The sequence below is a fragment of the Protopterus annectens genome, chromosome 3.part1, assembly GCF_019279795.1.
Source record: "Protopterus annectens isolate FY-2018-M chromosome 3.part1, PAN1.0, whole genome shotgun sequence".
Lineage (NCBI taxonomy): Eukaryota > Metazoa > Chordata > Ceratodontiformes > Protopteridae > Protopterus > Protopterus annectens.
In genome coordinates this window covers 1,495,986,395-1,496,004,279 of record NC_056732.1, presented here as the reverse complement: position 1 = coordinate 1,496,004,279, position 17,885 = coordinate 1,495,986,395, and the positions used below count along the sequence as shown (strand labels likewise).

The window sequence follows — 17,885 nt, the reverse complement described above, 5'->3', positions numbered from 1 at the left end:
AAGGAGCTGAAGAGCTCCCAAATGAATTTGAGTCTTGAGGAACTTCCTCATCATTTTATCCACATTGGCTTCTGTTAAGCTTCTAGTAAGGAAGAAGATGTGGAGGAAGGATGAGTTGAAAAAAGCTCTACACTAATATAACAGTTGAATATCACAAACTACTATTTAAATTAAATAGAAGAAGTAGAACTTAGCTGAACTACAGTCTGGGACAATGAATCACGTCTATACTCTTGAGTGGCAAACAAGATCTGAGTGATTGTTGGGGGGATTGTGGGTAAGGGGAGGAACCTGAGCTGCAGATCTTAAGTCTGGAAAAAGGGCCTGAAAAGGCAAGTAGTCATTCTGACTTTTGGATTGTTCTTGGTTTTGGGAGGCTTTCCCTTTATTCTTATAGCCTCCTTGCCACTGTTTTTTAAGATCCTGTTTCCTAGCATGTTGATGCTTAAATTACTTTTTGAAAAAGGGTGCTGATTTAGAGAGAACATTTTAATTAAACTCGGGAAAGCCTGGCTGGAAAGTTTGGATCATCCCTTGAATCAATTCCCCCATTTCATCAAATCTTTTAGGTACCTCAGCAGAAGGGTCATATGGAACATTCTTGTCAAGGGGAGAATTTAAAATTTAATTTTAACACTTTCTGTTAAGTTTTGAGAAAGTAACCAAGCAAATCTTCTCATAACTGACCCAACATCAGGAGCTCTGGAGAAAGCATTGGCTGAATCATAAGAGCAAAAAACACTGTAGAAACACCAAACCTCATAAAACATGCAAAAAACTGGATACCAGGCTGAAATAATGAAAACGATTTGCAAGATGGTGTATAAAATCTTTACTAGTGCTTCCCGGTACCTCAGTTTAACAGCCTTTCAAAGGAATAATTTTTGCACCAAATACAACTTTAAATACAGATTGAGAGGCTAATTAACACATCATTCAATTACAAATAGTGTTAAAAATTTAAACACTGCACATTAACCCTTTACAAGAAGTATACACGTTCAACTTCCAATGTACAAGATTCAAAAATGCAAAGATGGTTAATGAATTATAATGTAGAAAACCCAAGATATGTGAAATATGAATACACATATATAAAATAAATACATACCAATGCCTGATGTCTCTGCAATAGAATTTTCTCTACAATAGAATTTTTTGACCTTATTAGATATAAATGAAACATTAATAATGAAATGAAGACACAATAGCATATTGTTAAAGCTAATACCTGTTCTTGACACATGCCCCCCAAAATACTGAAATATCAAAAAATATTCGACCTAAAAAATATCACCCTAAAATGCCTTTCATAACGTAATACTAAATAAAGCAAAACGATAGACCACTGCAACAAAGAGTCCTTGGTTAAACGAATCAAAATGTGTAGCAAACAAACTTCGGACTCAACACGACTATAAAAATAAAATTCAAATGTTTATTTTGGTAAGCGCTTTCGCGTACCTTTCAGTACGCTTCCTCAGACCATGAATGTACTGACAAAGCAGTATGTTCTTATATAATGGCATAAAGTACTTTAATTATTTAATAGCAATTAAGCATAATAAATAAATTGATGAGCACAATTAAAAACCTTGGTTTAAAAGATACACTTTAGTTTAAAGAAATACACTTCCTGAGAGTATAAATATTATAAAAACTTTCAGTTTACATATGAAATATAAAACCTAGCTTACTATAATTTCATATCAAATAGATTTCAAGAATATTTACATGTAAACTTTGGTTGTGCAGATAAAATGCAGAAAAATGAATTAATAAACAATTTATAAACAATTTACATATGACAGATGAAAATGTGCCTAAATAAATAAATAATTAAATATAAATAAGACTAATAATGTATACATTTCATTTTTAGTTTATACTTATATGGAACAAGTAAACAGATGAGCCAATCTAATAAGATTTAAACATAGACTTATTAAACTATTTAAATAGATGTGTAAGGAGTGAGTCAACCCTATATAACATATTATCTTCTACTATATTGTAGTATTATACATTTTATAAAACTCATCTCTGTGCATTAAGGTAGGATTTGATGGAAATATAGAGATTTAAACCTGGAGAATAATACCCTTTTAGTAATACTAAATAAGATATGTTATATTATGGTGTGAATATAAGAAATTATGTTACCAAACATTGATGTTAAATTCCTGGTTTAAACCCTTAGGAAATAATGTGCCATAATTAATAATAAACGTTGTTTCTAACTTTAATAACCCAGTGAGAAAATCCTCACCTTGTTTGTTGAGAGGCTTGGCCAGAATGCTAAAAAACAAACTAATGTCAGTCCCAGCATGAGCTGACTGAAAATGATGTGCCACAGGATTTTCAACACTGCCATGTTTGATATCGCCCAAATGTTCCATAATGCGATGTTTTGCCATCCTCTTTGTCCTATGTACCACCTTGTGGGTTCATATCCACAACCTATGATGTAAACAACTCCACAGGACCGGCAACTGAACAGATCAACGGCCTTAAATTTTTTACCATTTATAAAAAGTTCCATCTAGATTCTGAACTCTGCTGCATACCTTACAATGTCCACAAGAATAGCACCCTGCATGTCCCCAACTTCCCTTAACTTTTTTCATATTTAGTAGTTCCTTCAAATTTGAAAATCTACTATATGAAAACATTATTCTTTTGGGGAATAGGCCTACCAGAGTGGGTTCATTGGCAACCATAGGCCAAAACCTCTCTACAACCATCTTTAAACTCCTAGAAAAAGGGGAATATTTAGAATTAAAAAATTTCTCCTCACTATCTTCATCAGCTACATGTTTGAATGTGCCCTAAAACCACCTTGTGTATTATTACAAGAACTGCATGTCATTAATGATGAATTCCCAGATCTTTTTTCAACTTTGTCAAGAATATGTGAAGCATAACCTTTTTCCAACAATTTATGTCTGACTTTCAAAAATTCCTCTTTCACAGTATGCTTATCACAGGTATTAGTAAAAATATGATTGTACTCTCCAAAAAGAAGTGAAGCCAATACATGAGGGGGATGCATACTATCAGCTGATAAAAAAAATACTGACAGCTGTCTCTTTACTAAAAGGCCTGAAAGATATTCCTCCATCATCTGTCACAAGGGACTCTAAATCAAGAAATTGGACCTTTTCCCTATCAATTTTGTATGTGAACCCCAACCCAAAATTGTTGTTATTATTTAAGGTGTCCACGAACTCTTGAAACTCTGAAATATTACCCCCACAGATGAAAAACAAATCTATATATCTTTTGTAAATTATCACACAATGTCTAAAAAATTCAGTACTGTAAATAGACAGATTCATGAAAATGATGCCATAGGAAAGGACATATGATGCCCCCTTCTCAGTGCCTTCTTTTTGTAAAAAATACTGTTTGTTAAACTTGAAACAATTATGTGTTAAAGAATATTCCAGCAATTGTAATATAAAGTTGTGTGTGAACCCTCCCCCATTAACTTGCCAACTGCTCCAAACCCCAAACATTTTTAATGCTCATATAAAGCGCTTTCACATCCACAGTTGCCCAATAGTATTCAGTGTTCCACTTCATGCCTCTTATCAAATCACATAGAGCCTTACCATTTTTAATGTGAGATATAACTTTACTCAAGTATGCTTTTAACTGATAATCAAAAAAAAAAGCTGACATTCTGCAAAAAAAGACCCCTTTCCTGATACTATTGGCCTACTCAGTGGATTACTTAAGCATTTATGAATTTTGGGGCTAATGAAGAAATTGGCATCTCTAGGGTTCTCACCTACAGTTTCTTGACATCCATAGAGGTGAAAAATCCCAATCTCTCACCCCTTTCCAAAAGTTCCAATAATTCACCATTAAAGATGGAGATGACATCTCCTGACACCATAGTATAGACAGATTGATCCCTCAACAACTCATCTGCCATAGCATTATATTTTGCTCTAGATAAAATCACCCAACTCCCACCTTTGTCAGCCTGCATGTAAACATAGCTATCATTTATATCTCTTAAATGATTTAAAGCTAACCACTCATTTTTATTCAAGTTATATGTTTTGTGTCTTTGTCTAAATTTTTTATATTCTAATTCTGTTTCTCTCTACAGAGCACCTTCAAATTGATGTACCATTGCTGACAATGTAGGTGGGGAAACAATCACTCCAGTGAGGGATTTGTGGAACCCTTAACCTGCCATAACCTGTGCCATAACCTGTGCAAAAGCCCCTATCATGACTAATGTGGCCTCTACTTTCCCCTCAGGTGAGTGAAACAAAGTGTCGCAAAATTCATTGACATGTAGAGAAACATTCAATAATGAGTCATCAAAGCAAACACTTAAGTTATCAACATCACTTACATCACTGACCCCAGCATTGTCATTGGCTATGAATGCATGATTTTGGAAAAACACTTTTAAATGCAATTTTCTTGAAAAATGACTTTCTTCCAAGATAATATCAGCTAAAGTTGGAAAATATGTTGGAACAAATTTTGTTCCCTTCAGTAACAAAGCTTCTACATCATTATTTACATTTAAGTCAGAGAGATTAATGATTTTTAAGTCCATCCGAATGCTCTGAATGAACTCATCCACCACATACCTGGGTGAAATACAAGCCTTTACATTAACATTACAAATAGAGTCACCAATTGAGTCAATAAAAACTACCATTAATTCTTCCTTCTTCTGTTGTTGCCACCACTGCCGTACAAATTCGTTCCTTGCCATTTCCGGCCCCGGGTTTTGACTTGTTGTGCCGAAGAAGATTGATTCTAAAAATTATGGTGGCAGAAGAATAAACTTTCCTTCCAAATCTATTAGAACCTTTCTTGTCCTTACCAGAGGGAATGCGATTAACGTTAACAATCTGTTTAGCAGCAGAAGTTTGTCTTTGGGCAATAATTGCAGGCTCTAATTTAGGATTAGAAAACCAATATTTATGAGTTTGAGGTACTTTTTATAACCTATCAGATGCTTTAGGATAAGTAGATTGACTGTCAGGTATACTGCAGATTGTTAAGAAAACATCCTCTGAAGCTGCTAAAGCAGGAGAGACAGTTGCAGTTTGTGAAATATCCAGCTGTAACAAATCATAATACTTCTGCCAGAAAATAGGGACTTCATTCTGTTTTCATGGCAAAAATCCTCTTTCATTTTAGCTAAGATGTCTGAAAAAGATAGCTCTTCTGGAGTGAAATCTGAAATAACACTTTCCTCAGAGTAAGAAGCTTCAGCTTATGGAGAAATTATTAAATAAAAATGTCCACTCCATTCTCTGATCTGACTGAGAAAGAGTGCCAGAATGAGAGGAAACTCTTTTTATTATTTGAAGTAAGTGAAGAAACAGAATTTGAAATATTAAAAACAGGAATTAATTTCTTAGCAAATCCCAGCAAGCCTTCTCTTCTATAATAATAGAAACAGAAGAATAAACATTTTTAACTTTTCTTTCTTTTTCTGGGAGACTCCTTGGAAAAAAAAACAATGCATGGAAGAAGCACTATACCAGGGATCATGAATCTTAGCCTGGCTATTCAGTAGGCCTTCAGCTGCCCTTTATCCTGAGGCAGAAAAGAGTGGTTCTCCCTTGCATAGTGAGAATAACCAGTCAGAAACATATTGCATGTCTGACTCCTGGTTGTTAGTGGTATCCTCAGGAGCTACACCAGAGGGATTGAGAAACATGATGAGCAGTCTGGAGAATCAGTTCTGGGCACAACAGTACCCATCTGTGACTGAGGCAGTAATAAAAACGGTATGACACCCACAGAGTCCCTAGCAATTCTCAACTTCTTGTAGATGGGTGAAGGAAGAGCTGAGTAAACTAATAACTGCTATGTGGTCCAGCCAAAAGAGAAGCCTAAAAGACAGGAGGCAGAGTCTGTGGGATTCAATAAAGTTCCTGACAGGAAAGTAATGATTTTTAAATAAAAAAACTCCAGCGCCAGTCCCCAAAAGCACAATGCCCTGCCCCTAATTCTACAAAAATATTAAGAAAAAACAGTAAAAAACAGACTTTACACAGTTTTCTCATTCCATACCTCTCAAATATCTATATTTTCGCAGAATGCCCAGATTTCTACCTCATATTTTGTGGTCTTTTCCTCATAACAAATGTGGTTTTCTGGCGAGTCACTGAGGATTGAAGTCACTAAATGACATACATTTGAGTTTCAGATTTCATATCCTTCAGAAAATGCATGTTTAACACAAATCTTGTTATTCAAGCAATTTTCCAAGTTTATAAGAGCAATATTTAAAATCTCTCCCTATTTTTGGGCCTTTGTTCCCTGATTAATTTAAACTTTGTCCAGATTTCTTGTGCTAAGAGGTTGAGGGTATGTTTTTCACTTAAACATTCACAGAGTAAAACTCCCCTTCCAAGCATGACATTCCATTAAAAATAATTTCTTAGTATAAACCTATTACATTCACACAAAAATTAAAGTTTTCTTCAGAAAAATGAAGAATATGAAGGTTTTCTCAATAGTGTACTTATCTGCCCAGGCATGAAGGATTGTTAGTCGACTATCAGTTACATGAAGTCTGCAGTGGAAGCACTCTTCAGTGACAATAAGGCACTGAAGTTTTTGTGCCTAAACTGCTTTTTATAAAGCTCTGCCCAAACCTCTGGCAGTTCGGGCATATGGAAGGTGCCCCAAAGCTCTGAAAGATGGCCAATGGTCATATCCTGGGCAGGATATAACATAATTAGTTTAGTCTACTACAACAGTGATCTAATGTTGAACATTATGCATTCTTATTATGGCGCTGTCTTACCTATCTACTATAACTTATACAGAAAGAAGATCTTTTATTACTACATTCTAGCCCAAATGATGTGTTCAACCAGTCACTGATGCAACAATATCTCACTCTGATTTAAATCTACCCTGATGAAACAAACTTAGAAATCAGCACTAATAAAAAACATGTTCTTTAGTTCTTTTAGTTTCTAATGGGTTATGACTTTCTCTCAACACCTCACTTTGCAAATCCAGTAAGTTAATCTTCTAAATATCTACGTGTTTGGTTCTAAATTGTCATGTCTTTGTCATTTCATACCTACTGCAAGGTGTAAAAAAATTCTACCCTCTATAAAACTGTCTACAATATTACCTTTTTCCTTATCACTACAGGCAGGACTGCCACTAGCAAAGTGATCTAATACAGAATACAGTATATTTCTGTTAAACTTAGAATAGCCTCAGAACACCAAAATGCTTCAAATGCACTTATATTCTTTTACAATATATAGATCATATAAACATCATTTAAGAACCTTAATATATTCAACTGCCTACTTATCTGAGTAGATGTCTCTACATTAGTCTGATAGCATAGAGAACTAAACCTCTGAATTGTTTCTGAGCTAATTTCTGTACTCTGGGTACTGGGTTTGATACTTTTCACCTTAATTTGCTTAGTCTGTGACTCAGAACAACCCAGTAGTTAGGGATCTGGGAACAAAAGTAGACAGTAATCTAGCCTTTGACCAACATGTGGCCAAGGTAGTAAGAAAATCATTCTACATCACCTAACTTATAACTAAGTGCATGGCATCCAGGTCAAGGAAGTCATAGCCTAATGTATAAGTAAGGGCATGGCATCCAGGTTCAAGAAAGTCATAGTGCCACTTTATTCGGCCCTTATCAGACCCATTATTGAGTACAATGCCCCTTTTTGGCATGTAGCTGAACAAACATATGCAATAGTTGGAATGCCCACAAAACTTCCTTACCAGAAGGATCTAGGGTAAAAACACAATGTCCTATATGGATTGCCTTAAAGCCCTATCTCTATACTCTTGTTTTCTACAGGTTACTGAGAAGCAATCTATGCCTGGCATACAAGGCATCCTCAGATCCAGCTATGATGGATCCTTTACACATCCACAAAATGAACAGCATCAGAATCCCTAGATCCAAGGATTTAAATTTGTTATATAAATAAGACATGATGGTGAAACAGATATGTGTCTCAAAGGATTCCCATGCTCTGGAACAGGCTCCTCATCCATCTGAGGCAGAGTCCATCCATAACCTTATTTAAGTGACATTAATGCTCAAACTAACATACTCCCCCAATAACCTCTTGAAACATCTTAACCAACATACTCCCTCCTAACAAACACCCATGATACATAGGAACACAACTGAGTTGGATTGCATGGCTAGGCTTATAAAGGCCCTAGTGGTTGTTAGCCTAGTATATAACTATGAACCAACGAACCAAGAAAATTCCAGTAAAGACCCACAAAGACACAGGAAGAACATGCAACCTTGGCATAGATGGCACCTCATCCTGGAGTCAAATAAGTGATCAAGCAATCTGATTAACACTGACTGCTATATAGCTAAATTTAAAAAAATGCATTTTCTTGCATTATATTATTAATGACACATTTAAAGATCAATTCTAGATAAAGTAGTAAGACACTGTGGGATATGCAGAAATAATTAGACTCAGACTTTAAAGCTGCATCAATTACTGCTTGGCTGGATACAATATCTAACACACTGAAACTGAACTGAACAGTTTTTTCCAGTAATGTACCTCCAATTGTTTTATGTATTTTATGAGCAAGTCTGATTGTTAAATGAAACAGCAAAATTTTTGTAAAAAAAAAAATTGTTCATTTACTTACAGAGCGGGCTTCACAAATGCCTGAAGGTCCAGTCTCAGTGGCAGTACCGCATATCCTTGCAAACGTTTTACCTTCCCAGGTATACCCACTGCAAGCTAATCAAAAATGTTACATGAAGTTAATTACACAATACTCATGAAATATCGACTGCTCCAAATTAAAAGTCCTGCAAGTGTCTCTTCTATGCAACCATGGACTCCACATCTGAAAAAGGATGACAAAAGTCTTCTAATGAAGCTGTAAAGATTTGCAGGGATCTAAAAGTAGCATATTATTATGTTTACATTGCATATAGCATGCTCTCCATAGAAAATTCTGACACTTCACAATCTTAGTGGACCACTTTTTCCTTATTTTAATGGTTTTATCACTTCTGGTATATTTTCCCATGGATTTACATTATAATAATATTTCTTTACATTATTAAACCACATCCTTCTATTTTTCTCTATACCATCAATTTGTTTACTTTCCATGTTAGTATTTTTGCCTGATAATTTTTAATTTCTTCATTTATACGTTTTTTTTCTTTTTCTTATTTATTCATTTCTCAGCATTTTTTGTACATCGATTTAAACATTATCACAATTAACTCCACTTTCTCTTCATTTACCCACTTTAGTACTTCATACAAATTTAAAGAAGCAGAATAAACTGGATTTAATAGCCCCAACCCCCCTTCATCTTCACTCATATGTAACACACCTCTTTTCACATTGCACATTTTCTTTTTCATACTTTTCTGGTATTATATGAAGTGACACCCCAACCCCATGTGAAAAAATGGGAAAAAGGGGTCGTGGATGGATGGAGGGATAAAACATTTGACATATGCGCTATTCTTTCCATTCAAACAGAATCTGCCAAATAAGCATTTTTCTTAAATGCTAATCTATAAGTCCTCAACATAAGACATATTTCATTTCTTTTATCAAACCATCCCATTGCCTCATAACTAGCTAATATTTCCAAAATTTAATTCCTAATAATGATGGTTAATTCACTGAAAAAAACCACCCTCCAATTTTTATATCACCAAATCCCTTACTTTTATCTTTATTCTAGTAATTCCCATTACCTTTAAACATTAATTCAGACAAACCAAAACTTCCTTCACCCATACATTATTCTTAGCAACCACTAATATATCATCTGCTTATGTTAAAGATAGTGGAATCACTACTTCCTTTTGCATTACATATCTAGCATATTTCATGTTATAAGCCACTTCATTCACTATTGCATTCATTACCACTGCAAACAATATCCCACTTATGGGACATCATTGTCTTATAATGCAGTTCATGCATATTTCTTCACTCAACCATCCATTCACTAATACTCTTACTCTATCATTTTAATAAGCTAACATATAAACTCTTCTAATTGTATTACCTATTCCATACTTTTCCATAACTTCCCACAAAGCATCATGTCCTAATATATCAAATGTCTTACTAATATTACCTGCCATATGTTTCACACATTCCCTTTTACCTATAATATCTTCTGCAATCTCTAGAACCACTAATAACAATTCCCGAGATCCCTTTCTTTCTATGCCATATATACCTTCTTCCATAATGTCCTTCAATCTTCCATTCTCCTCTGTATTATTCTCAAAAAATATATAATCTATATTATTTAACATGATGGTTCTCCAACTTTTATCTCATTCTATCTTTCTTCCATATACATTTTAATATTCCACTCATAAATAAACCTCTTGTTCAGCAATTCATTCCTTTTTCTTATAAAATACTCTCTTTGTCAGTCCCTTAATTTCTTGTATATTTCAAACTGTGACATCCCCACTTTGGGCCAGTAATCAAGGAGCCTGAATCCTCACCACCAACACTGGAGAGGGATGTTAACTTGGAATACAAATGGATACGCTCAGTATTTTCAGATGCATACCTCTCTGCATCAAACACAACTTCACTTAAGAGCACACAGGGAACACACTCAGCCTGGGTTCTGGGTTTTTGTCTCCCTCCATGTCTCCAGTAAGACTCCCCATTAGCACAGCTGTAGGGTTAAGTCCTCAGCCGAGTGTCCAAGCCAAGTCTTCCAGCACCCTTTCTGTGAAACCAGTGCTTCATGTCCCTGCTTCAAGTAGCTGACACACACACTCTTTGAGATTTAATTTTCACAGAAACACACACACACACACACACACACACACACACACACACACACACACACACACACACACACACACACAGACACACACACACACACCACACACACCTGGGAAAAGCTGGCAGAGATAACCCACTCTACCTACTTTGCCCAGACTATAAGGTAGATTCACTACCACCAGTCACTTACTATAAGACTCTTAAAAGGGTATCAAATTATACTGAGTGAAATTAATATTAATACAAATGGTAATGTTGACCAAACAGCAAGGCCTTCAGGAGTGGCCAGAGTTATCCCCAAATAAATATATGCAAATACTCTCAAAACTTAAATATTTTTCTAAAAGGGCCAGCCACAATGAAAAGTTTAAACATATTTAATAATAAATAATAAAAGAACATGAAAATACTAAATATCTATTTACATTAAACATCAGAGTTTCAATCACAGGAAATATTAAAGTAACACAGATGAATAGATTCACACAGTTACAGAAAAACAATACTTAACTAAGCTCACTATATTTTCCTGAGTAATCTAAAGAGTTACTATTCCCTGGTTCACTTACTAGAGCAAGGCAAGATGAAGTATGTGATAAATCCTTCTATGTCAGGTTCTAAGAAACAGACTGCTCAGTCTGACTTCTCATATAACATCCAAATATTAGTTCTGGGGTAGCTTACAGAATGACATCACATCTGGTCATATAACTCTGTTTCCCATACTATCACCAACACTAGAAGCTGCCAGGATTTTAGCACCTATGTGTTGCTATAAACACAGACAGAACTTTTCACAGATCTTTTGCAGCTCCTATAAGTCATGAAACAATTTCAAACCTCTACCCTAACAGCAAAGCAATTAGAGCCTTGCTATAGACAATACAGAAGGCTTCCTAATACTTAGTTTCTGAGACATTTTGTCTATGGCTACAACCAGAACTGTAAGAAACAATCTTTATGGCTTAATTTAATTTCAACAATTTTTCAAAGTTAGCTGGAACTGAGATTAACCTCTTCTATTGCAGTATCCTCTGTTGAAACATACACATTTAATTCAGTTACAATAGAATCAGGACCCACTGTTGGTACATGTTTAACACAAGCAACTTTACAAATACAGTTTCAACGCAAACATCTGTACAAACCACTTTGATATACAAATGACATATAATTCTTTACAAAATTCCATTTAGCTGTGCTGGCATATGTTGCACACCCACTGCTTTACTTCTCCTGGCATGGCTGGCAATACCTCACATCATCACACATAATCTATACCATCTGGACCTGATACTGAATCAATATTTACTTTTCTAAGTACTTCATCTAATTCACTAATATTATTTGTTTTAATCAAACTCTTACTTAACTATTTCTTGATTTTTTTTTTACTTTCCATTCCCTTTTCTTTTCTTTTTTTTTACTTGTATACATACTTTTGAGAAATGGTACTGCAATACTTGCAATATGGTATTTTGGTATTCTTACATCTCCTTTTACATTTTTCATTTCCCTCATTATACTGATATCCTCCTTAACTATCTTACCAAAAATGCAACCATTTCCTCCCTTCTCCCTTGTAAATAATATCTCTGCTTAAAAATTAATATCTTTATTTTTTTATTTATTTTATATATTTCTTTTTCCATATCATAATACTGTCTTGTATTCATCTCTAAATTCTCCAGTACATTTCTATACATCTTTCCATACTTCACTTTCCCTTACTTTCTTGTATTATCCTGCCATATAAAGAAACACTTTTCATACTTATTTTTAAATTCAATCCACCATTTAAACCAATTTTTATAAATGTCTCTCATGGTTATATGATCCCTCCATATCTGCAATACTCCCCACTCTCCAAATTCATCCCACAATTTCTCATTTATTCTTTTTATTCCCTTTCCCATTTTAATATACTACATTTTTTTCATCACCTCCATCCATATTGCTAAATGATCTGAAAAACTTGTCTCTACTGTATCACCATCTGTCACACTTAACCTTCCAACAGTACAAAATAATCAATTTCAGAGCCAATTGCCCCTCTTTTATAAGTCCATTGGCTTTTATTCCATGCAACTAACTTACCACATTTTATCGGTTATTGTATATTTTACATATAGCGTTGTTTCCTCACAGCAAGAGGTTCTCCTGTTCGATTCTCGGCTGGAGTGCCTTCTGTGTGGAGTCTGCATGTCCTCCCTGTGGTTGAGTGGCTTCCGAAAGATATGCATGAATGGGCATACCTTCGTTGAAGGTTGGGCGTCGGGCTGGCAACTCGGCACCATAAAAATTGACCGCCAATCATTAGCGGACCGGAGTTCCGCTGTGGCGACCCCTAACAGGGAAAAGCCGAAAAGTCAAACAAACAAACAACATATTTCCCTTTCTGTTTACATTTTCCCCTAAAATTACAAAGTCCCCTGCAATGATAACTTTCATGTTAACCGCCAGCATAATTTATTTGATTTCACAGTTTTTCTCTCTTTTCTTGCCATTTGTATATGTGTACAATGTTGTAATTCTATAAATATATTCTATATCCACCTCACATCCACAAGAGTTAACCTTCCCATCCTTACTAGTATTACAGCTAATATTTTTACTATTTTCCCATATAATAAAGCCACTCCAGAACAACATTCACTTCTTAAATTCCATATTATTTTTCCACCACATATTTTTTCTGTTTGCAATCCTTCTTCACTTGTCAGGCTTACATCTTCTATAATAATAATAATAATAATAATAATAATATCTATATCACATTTAGAAGACTATTCTGGCATCCATATCCTACTTACAATACTAATAATACTATCTACATTTACTGAAAGTACTTCAAAATTATTACTTTTTCAACATTTTAAGTTTAAGAGAAATATTTTAAACTTATTTCCTTTTACCAATTGAAAAAGAAGTTATGTACTCACCATAACATTCCATGTGAGTTGTTTATCTCGCCTTTATTCTCACTGATGGGTTCGGAGCCAATCCTCGTCTCTGACACGGCCAAAAGCAAAGCTCAAGGTTTGCCAGTAGCTCGAGACCAAGTCCCTTATCCCACAATGCACTGCTGGAATTATCTCAGATCTTGTTTGCTGCGAGTATATATACTCTTTTTTTTTTTTTTTTTTTCTACAAGGAAGCACTTCCCAAAGGAGAAGAAGTATTGAATAACCAGGATGGTACTAGCCTCTAAGTCAACTGTCAGCCAGGAAGGGGAAGAAGGGAGGGACATGAGAATAAAGGTGAGATAAACAACTCACATGGAACGTTATGGTGAGTACATAACTTCTTTATGTGAAGTTGTTAAATCTCGCCGTTAATTCTCACTGATGGGTAGCGTCCCTAGCACCCTCAATCTTGGGTGGCTCATGGAGGTATGTTTTTCAGTACCGTGGGACCAAAGGAAGACCTGTCCCTGGATGCCTTATCTACTTTGTAATGCGTGATAAAGGTATGAGGCTTAGACCAAGTGGCTGCAGCACAAATATTGTCAAGGGGCAATTTAGCTTGAAAGGCAGAAGACGTAGAAACGGCTCTGGTAGAATGAGCCTTAGGTTTGTGTGTCAATGGTATGTTTGCATTCGCATAAACCAAGGATATACATTCTGATAACCACTTAGATAGGGTTGTTTTAGCCACTGGATTACATTTTCTGGTCTCCGAAAAGGATACGAAAAGTTGATCTGATTTTCTAATATCCTTAGTTCTGTCAAGATAAAATCTGAGCTGTCTGTGTACATCAAGTTTGTGCAGCATGTATTCCAATTTGCTAGAGTGGTTGGGAAAAAAGGCTGGCAACTCAATGACATGATTGAGATTGGATTTAGAACAGACTTCAGGCAAAAAGGATGGGTTTGTTCTGAGAGATACTCTATCAGCATGGAAAAGCATATAAGGAGGTCTGATAGATAATGCTTGAAGTTCTGACACTCTGCGGGCAGAAGTAATGGCTACTAGAAATATAGTCTTCCAGGACAAATATTTGAGATTACAAGAAGATGCTGGTTTGAAGGGGGGGGGGGTGAATTATTTGAGACAGCATAAAATTCAAATTCCATGGAGAATAAGGGATTTTGACAGGAGGTCTCCTGTGAATAGCCCCTTTAAGAAAAGCCTTAGATAACTTATGGCCCATAACGTTCAACCAATTGAATCCAAGGTGGAAATTTGATATGGCAGCTAACTGGACTCGAACTGTGGCAGCTGCTGCTCCTTCCTTAAAAATCTTTGTCAAAAATTCTAAAAAGGATGATAGAGGAGCTCAGAAAGGGTTGATTTTCTGTATATTGGCCCAGATTGAGAACCTGTTCCATTTACTGCGGTATAGTTTCCTGGTGGATGGCTTGTGAGAAGACAAAAGGATTTGTCTTATATATCATCTGAGAGTGAATGAAGCCTACCAATTAAGGGAAGTGGATTAGCCAAGCAGTCAGCTTTAGGGACTGCAGTGAAGGATGGAGGTCCCCTGACGGGTGTGTCAGAAGATCCGGAACTGGGTCCAGGATCCATGGATCCTCCAGAAGATGATGGTGAAGGAAGGGGAACCAAATCTGTCGAGGCCAGTAGGGGGCTATGAGGATAACTGTCCTTCCCAGCAATTTTGCTTTATGTAAAACCTTGGGTATTAATGGAATAGGTGGGAATGCATATAGGAGACCCGGAGGCCAATCCTGTATGAATGCATCTCTCAGGGAATGTCCTGGAAGTGGTATTAGGGCAAAGTAGCTTCTGCATTTGGTATTGCTGTGACTGGCAAAGAGGTTGCAGGAAGGCTGGCCCCATTTGCGGAAAATCAAATCCGCAACTCATTGGTTGAGAGACCACTCATGAGGCAAGAGTATTGCCTTGCTCAGCTTGTCCGCTATCACATTGAATTTCCCCAGGATGTACATTGCTATCAGAAAATGGTGGGTTGACACAGCCCATTGCCATACCCTGAGGGCTTCTCGACAAAGGGGGTAAGACTTGGTTCCACCTTGTTTGTTCAAGTACCAGACCACTGACATGTTGTCCGTCTGAATTGCAATTGTTCCTAGAGGAAGAGAGTCCTGAAAGTACTGCAACGCCAGAAGTACCGCTCTCAACTCCAGAACACTGATATGCAGATGTGACTCTTGATCCGTCCATGTGCCTTGGGCAGTCTTTCCCTGAAAATGCCCCCCCCCCACCCTATCAGGGAAGCATCCGTGGTCACAGTGGCTACTGGGGGGGAGAACAAAGGGTCTTCTGATTGTGACATGAAGAGACGTCAACCACCACCGAAGATCTCTCTTGCAAGAATCTGTGATGAGAATCATATGGTGCATCGGTAGCTTTTGGTAAGACCACTGAGCAAAAAGGAGCCATTGAAGGATTTGCATATGCATCCTTGCGAGTGGTACAGCCAAGATTGCTGCCGCCATCAGACCTACCACCTTCAAGACCTCTGCTGCTTTAGATTTGTTCTTTGACACCAGTGAGATGACGTGTTGGTGAAGAAGTGAGACTCTTTCGATTGGAAGATGTAGAGTGATGGTTAAGGTATCTAACTCTGCTCCTATAAAAATGGTAAGCTGCGATGGCGATAAGGCAGACTTTTCGAAGTTGATTGTGATGCCTAACTGATGGCAGAGTGTCAGAGTATATTGTGTTGCCTGAGTCAATTGATGCCTGGTGTTAGTGGTGAGGAGCCAATTGTCTAGGTATGGAAACACCTGGAATCCTAGACGCCTCAGGTGAGCCGTGACCACTGCCAATCATTTGGTGAACACTCTGGGGGCTGTAGTGAGACCAAAGGGCAGGTTTCAAAACTGGTAATGACTGGCTCCCAGCTGGAAACACAGGTGATCCCTGGAGCATCTGTTCATCTTTATGTGATAGTACGTGTCCTTGAGATCTATGGAGCACATCCAATTGCCTTTCCCTAGGAAGGGAAGAATGGACTGAAGCATGACCATTTAGAACTTCTCTTTCTTTACAAATTGGTTGAGTCTGCTGAGGTCCAAGATAGGTCTCCAGTCCCCTGTTTTCTTTGGTACCAAAAAGAATCTTGAGTAAGTTCCGAATCCAAGTTGGTCTGCTGGGACTGGTTGGATGACTCTTTTTTCTAGCAATCTTTGGACCTCTACGATTGCTTGTTCCCTGAGACTGGGTGGAACATCTGGGATTCTGTTGACAGGAGTAGGAGGGGAAGAGAACGGTATGAAATATCCTCTGGAAATTATGTTTTGTACCCATGTATCTGACATTAGGTTTAGCCAGGCTTCTGGGTACAAAGATAAGTGACCCCCAACTACCTCCAGAGCCGGACAGCCGGGACTCCTTTCAGGAGTGCTGGTAGGGCTGACCAGAGAACTGGCCTCTGTCACCCTGTTGCTGTGGACCCCCTCTGCCGCGTGGGCGGCGTCTTCCATTATAACCCCCTCCTCTGCCTCTAGAGGGGGTTTCTCCACGTGTGTCCTAAAAGGCTTCCTGTGCTTTTCAGAACCACATTTTCCTGCCCTTAGGGCCCTTGGGATAGGGCTGAGTAGGGGTAGAAAAATGGACTCCAACGGCAGTTATGGTCTTGCCTTCCAGCTCACACCAGGTTAAAGTTTCCTTTACTTTAGGCCCAAACAGTGATGAGCCATCAAATGGGGTGTTGATAAAGGAAGACTTAAAGGGCTCTGCAAAGGAACAGAGATGCATCCAGGCTTGTCTCCGGAGAGCAATGCCTGAACTAGTGGCTCTACTCGAACCATCAGCTGCATAAGATATGAGACGCATGGACGAGTTCACAACCGAGTTTAGGGTAGCAAGCTGTGTGTTGACTTTGTTGGCAACCCCTGCAGCTACCATACCCTGGAGAGTATCTCCTAGCTCTTTCAGGAGATCTCTTTGCAGTCTCGTGAAATGGGTTAAGTAGTTCAGCGATCGCAGAGAAAAAGTCGCTGAACTAAACATGCATTTCCCATATCTAACCATGATCCTAGAATCTCTGTTAGGAGGATGGATAGATGCGGATGTTTCAGACACTTCCTTTTTGGTGGCTGCAGCTACCACCATGGCATCAACTGACACTCCTTTGGTCAAAAAAGGCTTTGTC

General features: G+C 37.3%; 1 protein-coding gene across 1 annotated transcript in view; it reads right to left on the bottom strand.

The window, feature by feature from the left end:
- DLEC1 (DLEC1 cilia and flagella associated protein) overlaps positions 1-17,885 on the bottom strand; it is a 2,498,134-nt gene that overhangs the window by 417,922 nt on the left and 2,062,327 nt on the right. The window contains exon 32 of the mRNA XM_044067561.1: positions 8,664-8,758. Within this exon, the coding sequence (XP_043923496.1) occupies positions 8,664-8,758 (95 nt within the window). The remainder of the gene's footprint in view (positions 1-8,663; positions 8,759-17,885) is intronic.